The 13,113-nt window shown below is 50.6% G+C and overlaps 1 protein-coding gene across 1 annotated transcript in view; it reads left to right on the top strand.

The window, feature by feature from the left end:
• Window positions 1–13,113, top strand: part of CNIH3 (cornichon family AMPA receptor auxiliary protein 3) — a 91,893-nt gene that overhangs the window by 39,233 nt on the left and 39,547 nt on the right. Inside the window, exons 2-3 of the mRNA XM_032319105.1 lie at window positions 8,753–8,821; window positions 12,471–12,518. Of these exons, the coding sequence (XP_032174996.1) occupies window positions 8,753–8,821; window positions 12,471–12,518 (117 nt within the window). The remainder of the gene's footprint in view (window positions 1–8,752; window positions 8,822–12,470; window positions 12,519–13,113) is intronic.

Below are 13,113 nucleotides of genomic sequence, written 5' to 3'. Positions count from 1 at the left end.
GGGGGGTTGGTGAAACAGGTGAAGCAGATTAAGACTACACTTAAGATGAACATTGAATAACGTGGAGAATTGTTGAATCACTCTATTGTACACCCGGAACCAATAATACATTGTATGTTAAGTATACTGGGTTTGAAAAAAAAAAAAAAAACTAAGAAAGAAAATAAAAATAAATCAGCGACTTCGAGTTAAAGCAGGTTTCATCCACCATAACGTGGGTGGGCCTCATCTAATCAGCTGAAGGCCAGAATAGAACAAAAGACTGACCTCCCCTGAGCAAGAGGGGGTCTGCTGTGGTGGCTTTCAGACTGGTGCTGCAGCATCAGTTTTCCTGTGTCCTCAGGCTGCTGGTCCACCCTGCAGATCTTTGATTAGCCTTTGTACCTGCACCAGCCAATTCTCATGGGAATGCTGACTAAAATAGAGATGAGATGGCGGTGAGGTTAGGGCAAGACCCCCCTCTCCTGGTCTGAAATATTTTTCTTTTCTAAGCTCTTGGCCAGGTAGGATTAAGCAATTTATTTGATGGAGAGCCCTTAGCAAGTAGAGGTGTGCATGCTAAGCCTGCTGTGTCATGCCTCACGGGGCACCTCATACCGAGGGGTGCTTTAGTAAACCATTCTCACTCTCCAGTAGGAAGAGGTGAATCTGTGTGGCCTGACGGTAAAAGCACGGGGAAGAGAAATGGAGACATTGAGTGCAGGTTTAAGCCCTCCGCCTTCTGCTGCACCCTTTCTAGAAAAAAAGGTGGGCAGTAGGTCAAGTGTCAGAGACATTTTTTCACAGACCACGTGATGCCAGGAGCTGAGCCAGGACCAAGGAAGCAGCTGGTATCCATGAGTGTGGAGCCAAGTCTCTTTCTTCCTAGGGGCTGAGACATGTTGTAGCAAATCCTTAGAGCAGCTTAGGAGCAGTGATCAGGGACACTGGGACTCACAGCTGCACCAGTGTGACACGTAGAACCAGGACGAGACATTAAACCACATGCATGTCCCAAGCAGTCAAGTTGTTCCCATCCATCACCCCTCTCCCGTCCCATGGAGCTCCTGACCCTCACAGAGCCTTGGGCTGTGGTTTGTAGGAATTGCTGTGTTTGGGACAAAACATGACGAGGACACAAAAACCCGATTTGGGGGGCACCTGAGGGGCTCAGTCTGTTAAGTGTCTGCCTCTTGATCTCTGCTCAGGTCTTGATCTTGGGGATCTTGAGTTCAAGCCCCACACTTTGCTCCAGTGGGGAGCCTGCTTAAAAAAACAAAACACACTGGACTTACTCTAAATCACAAGTGCATTCTGAGTGTGGCTTGGGGCACATGTAAATCCCGCCTCCCTGGGGAAGTACTTTTTTGGGGTTAGTAATACTTCTTTCACACAAACATTTACTGGTGCAACCAAAGCCATTTCTTCCCGATGATGTCACAGCAGAGCTTCAGACGTTGTGCAAATGGAGTGCCCTCACAGGCTCCCACTGCCTTGGTGGCTTTAAACGCCTGGTTCTGGGAGCTGGAAGTCTGGAGTCAAGGTGACGGTGGGCGTCAAGGAGGGAAGAGCTCTCCTTCATCTTCCTGGCTGGTGGTGGTCCCCGACAAGCCATGCTGCCCCTTGGTTTGGAGTTGCAACACTGCAATGTTGTGTCCTTTTCTCTTTTAAGGACACCTTCCCTGGCTTTTGGGTCTGTAATCAGGTATGACCTCATTCTAACTGATGTATCGGGAGACCCTGCTTCCAGATAAGGCCAGGTCTGAGGACAAGACTTTGGGTAGGGGGCGTCCTCTAGCTCACAGCAGGGAGAAATCAAGAGAGGAACTTGGCCCAGGTGGCCTTACTGTCTGTCTGAGCACAGACCCTGCAGCTGGATGGGACAGTAGGCAGAAATTCTGGGGGTCCCAGCCACGTGCCCTCTTCCACTAGAAAACTGTGGCCTGCTTTTCCCAATGTCCCGTTGCTTTCCGAGGTAGGGAAGCCAAATTCATCTGTGGCTTCCTGAGCTTGACAAGCCAGGATGCATGGTCTTTTCTCACTGCCTCTGAGTACTGACTTTTCACTGGGTCTGAAAATCACCAGCCCACCAGCACCTCCTGGGTGGGTGTGGTTGGTGCTGGGTTCACAAGCACTGACCTGTCACCGATGGCCCCTCGGTCATATCCAGACTGCTCCCTGGGTCAGGTTGAGAGGCCACAAGCAGCAGACATGCTCCGTTCCACAAGCCACCCAGAGGCCACGGTGCCTGGGGACGAGGGGGTGGCTCAGCGACCCCAGGAGCCTACCTCACGGAGTGTGGCTACAGGAGCCCCGTGTGGTGGGATTCTGGACCTATCCCTGCTCTTGACCTCACCACCTGTTATCTCTCCATCAGTGGGCTGCGGCTGCTGTTGACCCTTCTGCCTCTCCCTGCTGTAGACCTTGATTCCCTTCTTGGAGCCTCTGCGGCCTTACTTCCTTCTGGAAGCTTCCATGTCCACCTCCTGGTCATTCAGATCTCTCGGATGACGCGATCCCTCCCTGGAGTCCTCCCTGATGTACCTCAGTTGTGTTTCTTCCTATCACCCCCTCCACAGTCCCCTGTGACGACCGGGTCATAGCTCACTCACTGCTGTGTTCTGAGGCTAAGAACAGGGCTGGGCATGTTCAGGAAGTCAGCACCTCCTTCCTAGCCTGTCGACTGCAGAGAAACAGTACATGGGGTTGGGTGGAGCACAGCTGATTCTGGATCCCAGGACGGGCTCCAGGGGTAGGGGGTGCTGCTCACTCACCGTGCCCAGACTCGAGGGGCATACCTCTCCAGGTTGCTCAGGGCGTGAGCAGATCGAATACTGCAGTGAGATAACATGACACAGACCCATGGTCCCGAGGGCTCACCCACGTAAGAGCTTTCAGAAGCCAGAGGGCACTGTGGAGTGGAGGCAGGGGAGAGAATGTTCCAGAGAAGAGGCTTCTCCTAATGCTGAGCTCTCGGTGGGGCAGCCCTGGGGACTCATTAGCTCCTGCAGGTTGAGATTTCAGCCGTTTTCTTACTCTTCCAGGGAGGCTTTGCTGCAGTCCAGCACGGTTATTTTTAGCAAATAACTGTTTCAGGCAAGCACGGTAATTTTTAATCGCCTGGTTATCCATGCCATGGGCCTGAAGAAGGAAGGATCCTTGAGATGCTTCTGGAGTATTTCTGTGTTTCCCCACCTCTTGAGGTGGGTCCCTGCTGCTCCTGCCTGACACTAGGGGCTGATTTGCTGCTGGGAGGGGGTGTCTCTAGCCCGGGGGAGGCCCCTCATGGGGGCTCCCGTGGACAGTGAGTCATTGCTCCATGACCTTGTGGAGGTTGGGGCTGGGGGCCGCTGGACCTTGGCGCCTAGTGTTGGCATAGACAGGGCTCGGTGTTCACAGAAATAGCCTCACACCACGTGCTTCCTCTGCTTGTGACCCCCTTTCTTCCTGACTTGGCTGCAGACTCCCCCGGCCTGCCTCGGCCTCTCCTGAGCCTCCAGCTTGGCACACGTCCAGGTCCTGGCATCTGACCTCCTGTCTCCCTCTTGTCTTCGGCAAACCTCCAATTTCCACCCCAGGCCTTGCTTCTGCCCTATCTGCCTGGCCCAGCCCAGGAGGTCCCAGGCAGCCTGGGTCTCCAGAGACCCTGGTCCTCGGCCGGTGGGAGAACCGCTCTTCTAGCTTTGTCCCTGCTCACCTGCGGCTGCCCTTTCCAGCCTTTGTCTATGCTCATTGGAACCTCCGTCTCAAGTTTGGTGAGAAAACAAGGAGAGGAGATGGCCTACGAGAGAAAGTGAAATAGCCAGGGGGGCCCCTGAGTTCAAGTGCAGCCTGTAAACGTGACAGTTTTGATGAAATGGGCCAGTTCCTGCAAACTCTCAGAACTCGAGTTGACCCAAATAATCCTACATCTATTACAGAAATTGAAGTTGTATCTTAATAAACCTTCCCATAGGGGCGCCTGGGTGGCTCAGTGGGTTAAGCCGCTGTCTTCGGCTCGGTCATGATCTCAGGGTCCTGGGATCGAGGCCCGCATCGGGTTCTCTGCTCAGCGGGGAGCCTGCTTCCTCCTCTCTCTCTGCCTGCCTCTCTGCCTGCTTGTGATCTCTGTCTGTCAAATAAATAAATAAAATCTTAAAAAAAAAAAAAAACCTTCCCATAAAGAGGGGCATCCGGGTGGCTCAGTTGGTTAAGCGTCCAACTCTTGATTTAGGCTCAGGTCATGATCTCATGGTTGTGAGATGGAGCTTGGTCTTGCTCAGTGGGGCACGGGCTTGCGACTCTCACCCCCCCCCGCCGCCACCCCTTTCCCATCTTGTGCACACAGTTTTTCTTTCTAAATAAATCTTTAAAAAATCATAACCTTCCCATAAATAAAATGCTATTTAGAAAAAAAACTAGAAATATCTGTATAGCCTTAGGAGTTTTTAGATCCAACACCAGAAGTCTGATCAGTAAAAGAGAAAGAGATACATTGGTTAAACCGAAAAGTGGTAAGAAGACATTTGCTCTGAGAAACATGCTACTAAGAATGGACAGACAGTCCACACAGCAGAAGAAAATATTGCCAAATCATATATCTGACAAAGGACTTGCATCCAGAATATATAAAGAGTTCTCAAAAATCATCAATAAGAAAACAGCTTAAAAACAATAAGATGGAGAAATTATCTGAACACACGCTTCACCAAAGAAAGCATACACGGGGTGATTAAGCCCATGAAAAGATGCTCAACATCTCTGATTAGTCATTGGAGAAATGCAAATTCAAACAAAATGAGACACCTTTACACACCTATGGAAATGGCTGAAGTAGAAGAAATCCAAGCTGACACAGGGCTGGCAAGGATGCCAGGCTTCTTACTCATTGCTGGGGGGCAGTGCGCTGAGGTGGTGCAGCCTCTTGGGAAAGCAGTTTCTCGGCTCCTTATGAAGTTAAACACCCAGCATGCACAGGGCCATGCCCACCGCACCACCTGTGTCTCCCGGGCTCGGACCCTGCTCAGGAGGTGGCTGGGAGACCATGAATGAGTGCTAAGAAGAGGGTGACCTAACTCTCACCTGTTCTGGAAGTTTTCTTTTCCTTTCCTTTCTTTTCTCTTCTCTTCTTTCTTCCTTTAAGATTCTATGTATTTACTTACAGAGAGAGTTGGGGAGGGGGAGGGGCAGAGGGAGAGGGAGAATCTCACGCAGACTTTGCACTGAGCTTGGAGCCTGATGCTGGGCTCAATCTCATGACCGTGAGATCAGGACCTGAGCTGAAATCAAGAGTTGGACACTTAACCGACTGAGCCCCTCCAGGAGCCCCTGGACGCTTTCATTCCGCAGACACAGTTACTCATTCTGGATGTCCTTGGGATCCCGCTTCCTCCCCTCCATGTGTCTTGGGAGGCAGAGCCTTGTAAATCTAACTGCTCCGAGGTCAGCGTCAAGAGAGGCCTTGGTGTGAATCCTGGGGCCAGAGCAGTGATCCTGGGCAAGGACTGTAACTACTTTTGGTTTCAGCTTCTTGGCCTCTAAGACGGGGACAATAATAGTACCTACTTCACAGGGTGGCCGAAGGTTAAACAATCAGAAGCGTGCACTTGAAGCGCAGGGCCCCGGTGTGGCGAGTATGTAATAAACAAACAAGTTGTCACGTGAGCGAGGCATGGATTCGTGAGTGGTTCGGGGAGGCGGGGATGCTGAAGCCTCTGTCCTCCTTGTGCCCAGTGCCAGCACCGGCCCGGGAAACACTGCTGAGCGCCTGCTGTGTCACGGAGCTCTGGGGCCGAAGTCATACTCGGAGCTGACTCCTTTCTTCACTCCTTCCTCCAGGCCCGGCCCTGGCTCTCAGACGCACTCAGCAACTCCGAGTCCCCAGGTTCCCCCCATCCTTCATGCACCTTCACTCCAGACTCCCCTCCCAGCCCTGCGCCGGGTTGAGGCAGGATGGAACTTGGACAGTCACAGCCACAGCTCAGGGTCTGACTCATTTCCTCCTGGGTTCCCTGCCTCTTTGGGCTAGTATGTGGAACACCCATGGTTGTGGGGTTCTAAAGCCATCCAGGGACTGACTTTAGGTTTCATCGAAATATGGTGAATTTTCTGTGTAATTGGATAAATAACAGGCTGAAGGGTTGCTGATGCCAGCCTCGTGGGAGCAAGGAAGGGCGAACTTCAGGCTCTGCCCTGGTCTCTGATCAGTTCGCACCTGTGTCCGGGTGAACGTGGATGTGCATATCGAGGACATTAGGTTCATTAGGATTTGTGCTTGGGAGATAGATTGTATCTCAGCAGACTGGACTGATGGACCAAACCAAAGAGGGAGGAAGAGGGATAAAGAGGAATAAAGTTCGGTTCTTGCTCTTAAGCCTTCAAATCCAACAATGTGCATACAGAACAATGTGAATTATTAAACTGAGTTTAATGAGCCCATGAGAAAGATCTGGGGCTTTTAGGCAGTGCAAGGTCAGAATGAAGCCAGGGCTGTGATATGGAAACAAAAAAGCTAATGTTATCAGGCTGCATTAACAGAGACATAGGTTACAGAACAGAGGAGGTGATATATTTGCTCTCTGTGCTAAGCTGACTTCATCTAGAATGTGGCACTTATTTTTGACAGTCACATTTTAGTATGGACATTTCCAACCCATAACGCCAGCAGAGGGCAACCAGGATGACGAGACAGCTTAGTGCCAGTTTATAGAAAGGTTGGAGAGAGTTAGCTTAAAGAACAAAGATTTGCCAGGTTCAGGATAGCCGACAATACTTAAGGGGATTCCTTGTGCTACAGCGATTTGACTTATCCTATATGTCTCCAAAGCAGAGTTATATAACAGAACTTCCTGTGATGATGGAAATATTTTGTGTCTGTGCCATTTAGTAGCTACCAAACAGATGTGGTTTTTGAGCAAACAAAATGTGGAAGCTGAATTTTTTAATTGACCTAGCTAAAATTAAAATTTAAATGGCTTAATGTGGCTAACTTCTTGGATGGTAAGGCTTTAGAGGGAAAATAAAAGAGTAGACTAGGAGTTGGCAAGTTTTTTCCTGCAAAGGGCAAGAAAGTAACTATTTTGGGCCTTGTTGAGCATATAGTGTCTGTTGCAACAACTGGACTGTCCCATTGTAGTGGGAAAATACACATGGTGTAGCAAAGAATGAATGCATCTGTGTTCTAATAAAACTTTATTTATGGCAACTGAAATTTGAATATAACTTTTATATGTCACGAAATATTCTTCTTTTTATTTTTTTCAATGACTTAACAGGCATAAAGACCATTCTTAGCTCCCAGGTTGGACAAAAATGGGTGTCGGGCTGGATTTGGCTTTGTAGTTTGCTGACTCAGGCTTAGGATGTGGGCAGGATCTTCAGGGAGTCCTATGTAAGTGCGAGAAAGGGAGACAATATTAATTAGAGGGAGCCAGGAACGGCCTGAGCCCCCTCAGTGAGAGGTGTGTTCTTGTCACTAACGGTTCAAGGACGGGGTAAGGCAAAAATACATCTACTTACTACAGGTTATACTAGAATTTCCCCCGAATTCTGGAGGAGTTTTGAAATCAGGATGACATGTGATTGCTTTAAAATTACACCTGCTTTGTGCTGGGAACTAGGTTGTTTCCTCCCCTGAGTACTTACTCTAAGCCTGTGTTGGTGAGACGAGAGACACCTGTCCTCCATGCCGGTGCTCTCTGGCGAGCTGTGAGTCCAGAATGAAGCGGAGGACCCATGTCCAGTGACCCATCTGTGAAGATGGGACTGCTCAGGGCTGATTGTCCAGCCCGTGGACTGCTGGAGGTCGGGTCCTCTCCGTTGACGTCGACCCTGCTTTCTTGCCTTTTTCTTCTCCCTCTGTCCTGCCTTCTGTCCGTCTCACTTCTAGTCAGCATCTCTGCCAAAATAAACACAAATAGAAAATAAACAGCTTCTTCATGCAAGGAGAGAAGTGGAAAGCGCCAGCTTGAAGTTTGAATTTCTTGTGCCTTTATCCACACACCTGCACCTGCCGTCACCGTAATGGAGTTTGCTCCATGTCTTTATAAAGCTCCAGAAGCGTGTGAAGCCTTGAGGACTTCACAACCACTGAGATAAATACCTTTAGCTTGATGGGACGCCTGGGTGGCTCAGTTGGTTAAGCAGCTGCCTTCGGCTCAGGTCATGATCCCAGCGTCCTGGGATCGAGTCCCACATCGGGCTCCTTGCTCCGCAGGGAGCCTGCTTCTCCCTCTGACTCTGCCTTCCACTCTGTCTGCCTGTGCTCGCTCTCACTCGCTCTCTGACAAAAAAAAAAAAAAAAAAAATCTTAAAAAAAAATACCTTTAGCTTGCAACATTGTGTAAGTTTAAGTATACAATGTATCAGTTTGATACAGGAATGTTGAGGAAAGGTTCCCCTTGTAGGATTAGCTACCCTCTGTCCCCACACATAGTTACCACTTAAGAGCTCCTTTCTTGGTCAGTTTAAGGTTTAGAGTACAGTGTTGTATGTGTGCACTAGACTGCGTTAGGTCTGTAGGACTTCCCTGCCTCCTCATGGCAGGTGCGTGCCTTTGAACAGTATCTTGTCCTTTCCCTACTTTGGGGAGTTTGAAGCATACGAAGAAGACCGAGGAGGACCATCAGCCCCAGGTATCCATCACCAGCTTTGACGGCAACCACCTCCTGGGCATTCCTAGGTCACGGGTACCTTCTTCCTGCCTCCTATATCATTTTGAAGCAAATCTACAGGGAGACGTGGTGCACTGATTCACCTTTGCACTAACTTCTTGGTTCTGCACGTTCCATTTCAGATCATTGCCTTCGATGAGTTAAGGACGGATTTTAAGAGCCCCATAGACCAGTGTAACCCCGTTCACGCGGTAAGTAGCGGGTGTCAGAGGGGTGCAGGGTGGCGTCCAGGCGGGTTGCCAGGGCCCATGGAGGAGGGATGTTCTGATGGGGGGAGTGGATAAAGTGCCACATCTCCTGACTCAGGGCCGTTGGGGACCCCTCTCATTCCTGAGGTCCACGAGGTCCTGACATAGCAACTTGCAAAGTGAAATATTTTGATCCCAGGAAGCCAAGTGGGAAAGGTCTGCTGTGCTCTGACGGTCAAGTCTTCAAGGCCTCGTGCTGGTGTTTCTGGTTATTCATCTTGAATAAGGAGAGAGGCTCCATGTCGGCCAGCCTGCTGGCAGGGTATGGGACCCTTAGCGGCTGTCTGCCCGCTGCGCTTGGCCTGGTCTCTCAGAGGGAGACACACAGAGTGGGTGGACGTACAGAGACCCTGGGCCCATGTCCATATCCACCGCTCCTCTCGAGAAGCTCTGTGAGCCTGAGGTCAGCTTGCCTCCCACTGGGGAATCTGATGCTGTCTGGTCCTTGGCCCCAAGCTCAGCACGCGCTGATATGACCATTCCATCTGGCTGCTGTCCCCGTGTGCCCTGGAGTGCGTGGGGAAAGCAGCCTTGGCAGGAACAGGAGGAGGACCCTACTTCCAATGAATGGGCCAGGGACTGGAGTTCTGCCTGTCCCCAGAGCCCGTGTTCTTACCACCTGCCTTCTCAATGTTGTCTCTTTCAAACATTTGATTTTCTAATGCCTGATTTTATAATCCTTGGGCATCAGATTCTTTAGTTCTGTGAAATAGAGCCAAAGCCTTTCAAAGTTGATGGTGTGAAGCTGGAATTTGTGGCAAGTTGCAAGAATCTCTAAGATGCACTTGAAAACTTCTTAGGCTTCGTGACACGTACTTGGCATTAAAATCCATTTTGTTTCCATCTGCCGGTCTCCCCGTCACCCACCTGTGATGACTTGGCAGCACCAGGCCTGAAGGGTAACCCCCTCCCCTGGTCTCATTTCTTCCTGGATATTTCGTGTTTGGCACTAGTGTCACACACCTGGCCCGTTGGTCCCCACCAGGTGTCCCGAGCTGCTCTAGTCTGAGGGAGCCTGCTTTCCCTCCTCCTATCCGGGAGCCCAGGCACACACTAGTGCAGATACGTGTCCTCTGCTCCATTCTGTCCTGCCAATTCAGCCCAGGTGATCGGCGAAACCAGAGATGGCTTTGTGGAGCCTCGTCCCTCCGGCCATGGCAAGTTCTGTCTTTCCGACGGAGTGGAGAATATAGGACTGACACGCATGCCTCTGGGGAAGGTCAGTGCGGGAACGAAGCCTGCACACAGTAGGCGCTCGGCCTGCACATAGTCCGTGCTCACAGTGAGGAGAATGCAGTGTAGCATGAAGGCTGGGTCTCAGCTCTTCACTCTTATCATGAAAGCCACACTTCTAACTGGGTAATGACTTAATCAAGGAGCTTGGACCCTGCCAGCCATGGACAGACTGAAGTCTCCCTGGGAAAGGACTCTTCTCCAAGATTTCTAAAAAAATCCATTAAAACCCTCCATTGGGAGAGTAGCAGACGTATTTTCTTGGTTCCTACGATTTCATCCCCAGCAGGAAGTTAAGTGTTTTGGATGTCTCATTAACACACGTGCAAGGTCTTTTGGGCTCCATAGGGCCCCCGAATCTGCGTCTCCGTCTCAGGTGGCTTGGAGAAGCTACCGCACCGGTTGGTGACCCTGCTTTAGGTGGACTTACCTTACAAACAGTTTCTCTACAAACGAGCCCCAGGCTCACTGGCTCTCTGGGTCGGAGACCCCCTAGAGCTCCAAATCTTGTGGGGCCGTCGGGGTGGACCCCTTTCCAGGAGTTGAAAGGGAGGAGGAGGGCCTTGTTTTACTCATAGCTTCTCATTCAGTCCTTCCCCACCTTTACCAGCGGACCCTTTAATATCCTTGTCAGGTAAGGGGAGCCACCAGACGACTAGCCTGTGGGGAAGGAGTTAGTGTGTTCCCTATCCATGCCTGGCCCCTCACACTTTTCCCCTTACTCTCCATGTAGGCGGCCTCAGTGCCCAGTGGTGTGTGGGGTCTGTGTGTGCACATGTGTGTGGACACACATGGGGTTTGTTGCAGAGGACATGGTCTGTCTTCCCAGCCATGGGAACACTAATTTGTCCTGATGTGGGCTCTTTCCTCAGGGCTTAACAGATGCAAAGGAATCACGGTATGATTCAATTAGGGAAGCTCAAGTGGCCCAGCCACCTGTCTTCTTCAGATACGTGAGCAAGTTCATTAGCTTCACGTCCATGGTCACCAAATTGCGTTGTAATGAAGCATTGGCAGATGCTGCAGCTGTGCTCAGAGGGGCTTTGGAAAACAAGAAAGTCACTGCGGGAAAGGGGCAGAGGCATGCAGTGTTTGTGTGACGTGACCATCACCTCCCGCCTGGATGCGGGCTCCTGTTCTCAGCCCTTGAGCCAGGCTCCGGGGATGGACTTTGATGTCTCGAAACCTCTTAGCCTGGGGGCACTGTTGGTGTCTAATTTAGTGGGATGATTCCTTCCTCTAAATGCCCTCACTTTAGAAAAATAGACTCAATGGCAGAGAATTTCCCTTACCTTAGACTCTAATCTGTGCTCTGGAGAAAGTGGGTGGGCGGTCTTCCCGGGAGGGCTGACTCAGCCTCGAGGGCGCCCCGAGGTCTTTGTTGTCTTCTAACCAGAAGTTTGTACCTTTGACCCTCTCCAACCAGTTCTCTCTCCCCTGCTCCCTGTCTCTCATAACCACACACCTGATCTCCTTTTCCGTGAGTTTGCTCTGTTGTTTTATTTTGTTTTTAGATTCCATGTAGAACCGAGATCATAAGGTACTGTCTTTTTCGGGCTTATTTCGCTGAGTGAACCCTCAGGGTCCATCCTCGTAGTTGGCAATGGCAGGATTGCCTTCTTTTTATGGCTGAATAATATTCCTGTGTGCGTACCGTGAGTGTGAGAGTCTACTGTAGTGTAGTACGCTATGGTGTGTATTTATGTATACATACACAACATCCAGGGACACTCAGGCCGTTATAAATGTTGCTGCCATGAACACAGAAGTGCGGATACCTTTTCCAGACAGTGACTTCATCCCTTCCAGGGAGACATCTGGAAGTAGAATTGCTGGATGATACAGTAGTTCTGTTTTTTAACTCTCTGAGGAACCTCCCGAATGTTTTTGTAGCGGCCGCCCCAATTTCTATTCCCAGCAATAGCACATGAGGGTCCCCTGTCCTCCATATCCTCGGCGGCACCTGTTGTCTCTTGTCTTGTGGGTAACAGCCATTCTGACAAGTGTGAAGTGACCGCTCACTGCGGTTTTGATCTGCATTTCCCTGATTGTCAGTGACCACCACCTTTTCATGTACCTGCGGCTAGCTGTATGTCTTCTTTGGAAAAATACCTGTTCAGATCCTCTGCATATTTTCATTTGGATTATTTGTGGGTTTTTTTTTTTTGTTGTTGTTGTTTGTTGTTTTTGCTATTGAGTGCTATGAACAAAAACTCTGGTTAGGAGCTGCTGGGAGGGAGCCTGCAGGCCTCAGGGGGGTTCTGCCTCCTCTCCCAGGGGGCTGACTGTGGGGGCTGCTCACGTTCCTTCAGCAGAGCATCTAACCTCCCCTCTTCTTCTTTCCTGTGCACCCCGATAGAGGGAACGGCTGAGGAACATCGAGCGCATCTGCTTCCTCCTGAGAAAGGTCAGTGCGGGAGCTCCACGCCTGGGGATGGATGTTCCCATGGGCGTGGCTGGTCACCCAGTGGAAGGGGCAAGTGAGGCTCAGTGCCTGCTCCGGCGCTGTCTCCCTGAAAAGGCAAATGGCAGGGGAGGGGGTGAGGGGAGCAACGGAGCCTTATGTTGGTTGGAAACCTCCAGAGATAAAAGGAGCTCATTAGAAGTGTGGCCATCAATCAAAGTGACAGGCAGTGCTGGATATTTGCAGGTGCCCTCTGGTTGGACTTAGAGGTTCTTTCCTTTCGCGTGATGATGGATGACATTTCCAGCTCAGGTTCCCTCGCAGCCTTTGTTCCTGGCTGGTGCTGCACTCAGGGACATTTTAAACTAGATGGTGGGTTTCCTTTGAGGTTTCAGCCTGTCACTCAGCTTTGCAGTCTGATGGACAGTGTCACTGGGAGTGTTTTACGACCGGGACGGGAAATGTTGTTGAAGGGGAAGCCAAGCATTGGGAGAGTTGTTTGAATGGATGGGTGGTCAGTCACAGTGGCCCTAAGTGTGTCTGGGAAGCCTGCGTGTACATGCACAGTCACGTGTGCATGCACAGTCACGTGTGCATG

Source organism: Mustela erminea, chromosome 17 (assembly GCF_009829155.1).
Source record: "Mustela erminea isolate mMusErm1 chromosome 17, mMusErm1.Pri, whole genome shotgun sequence".
Classification (NCBI taxonomy): Eukaryota; Metazoa; Chordata; class Mammalia; order Carnivora; family Mustelidae; genus Mustela; species Mustela erminea.
This window is presented reverse-complemented; position numbering and strand designations above follow the sequence as displayed.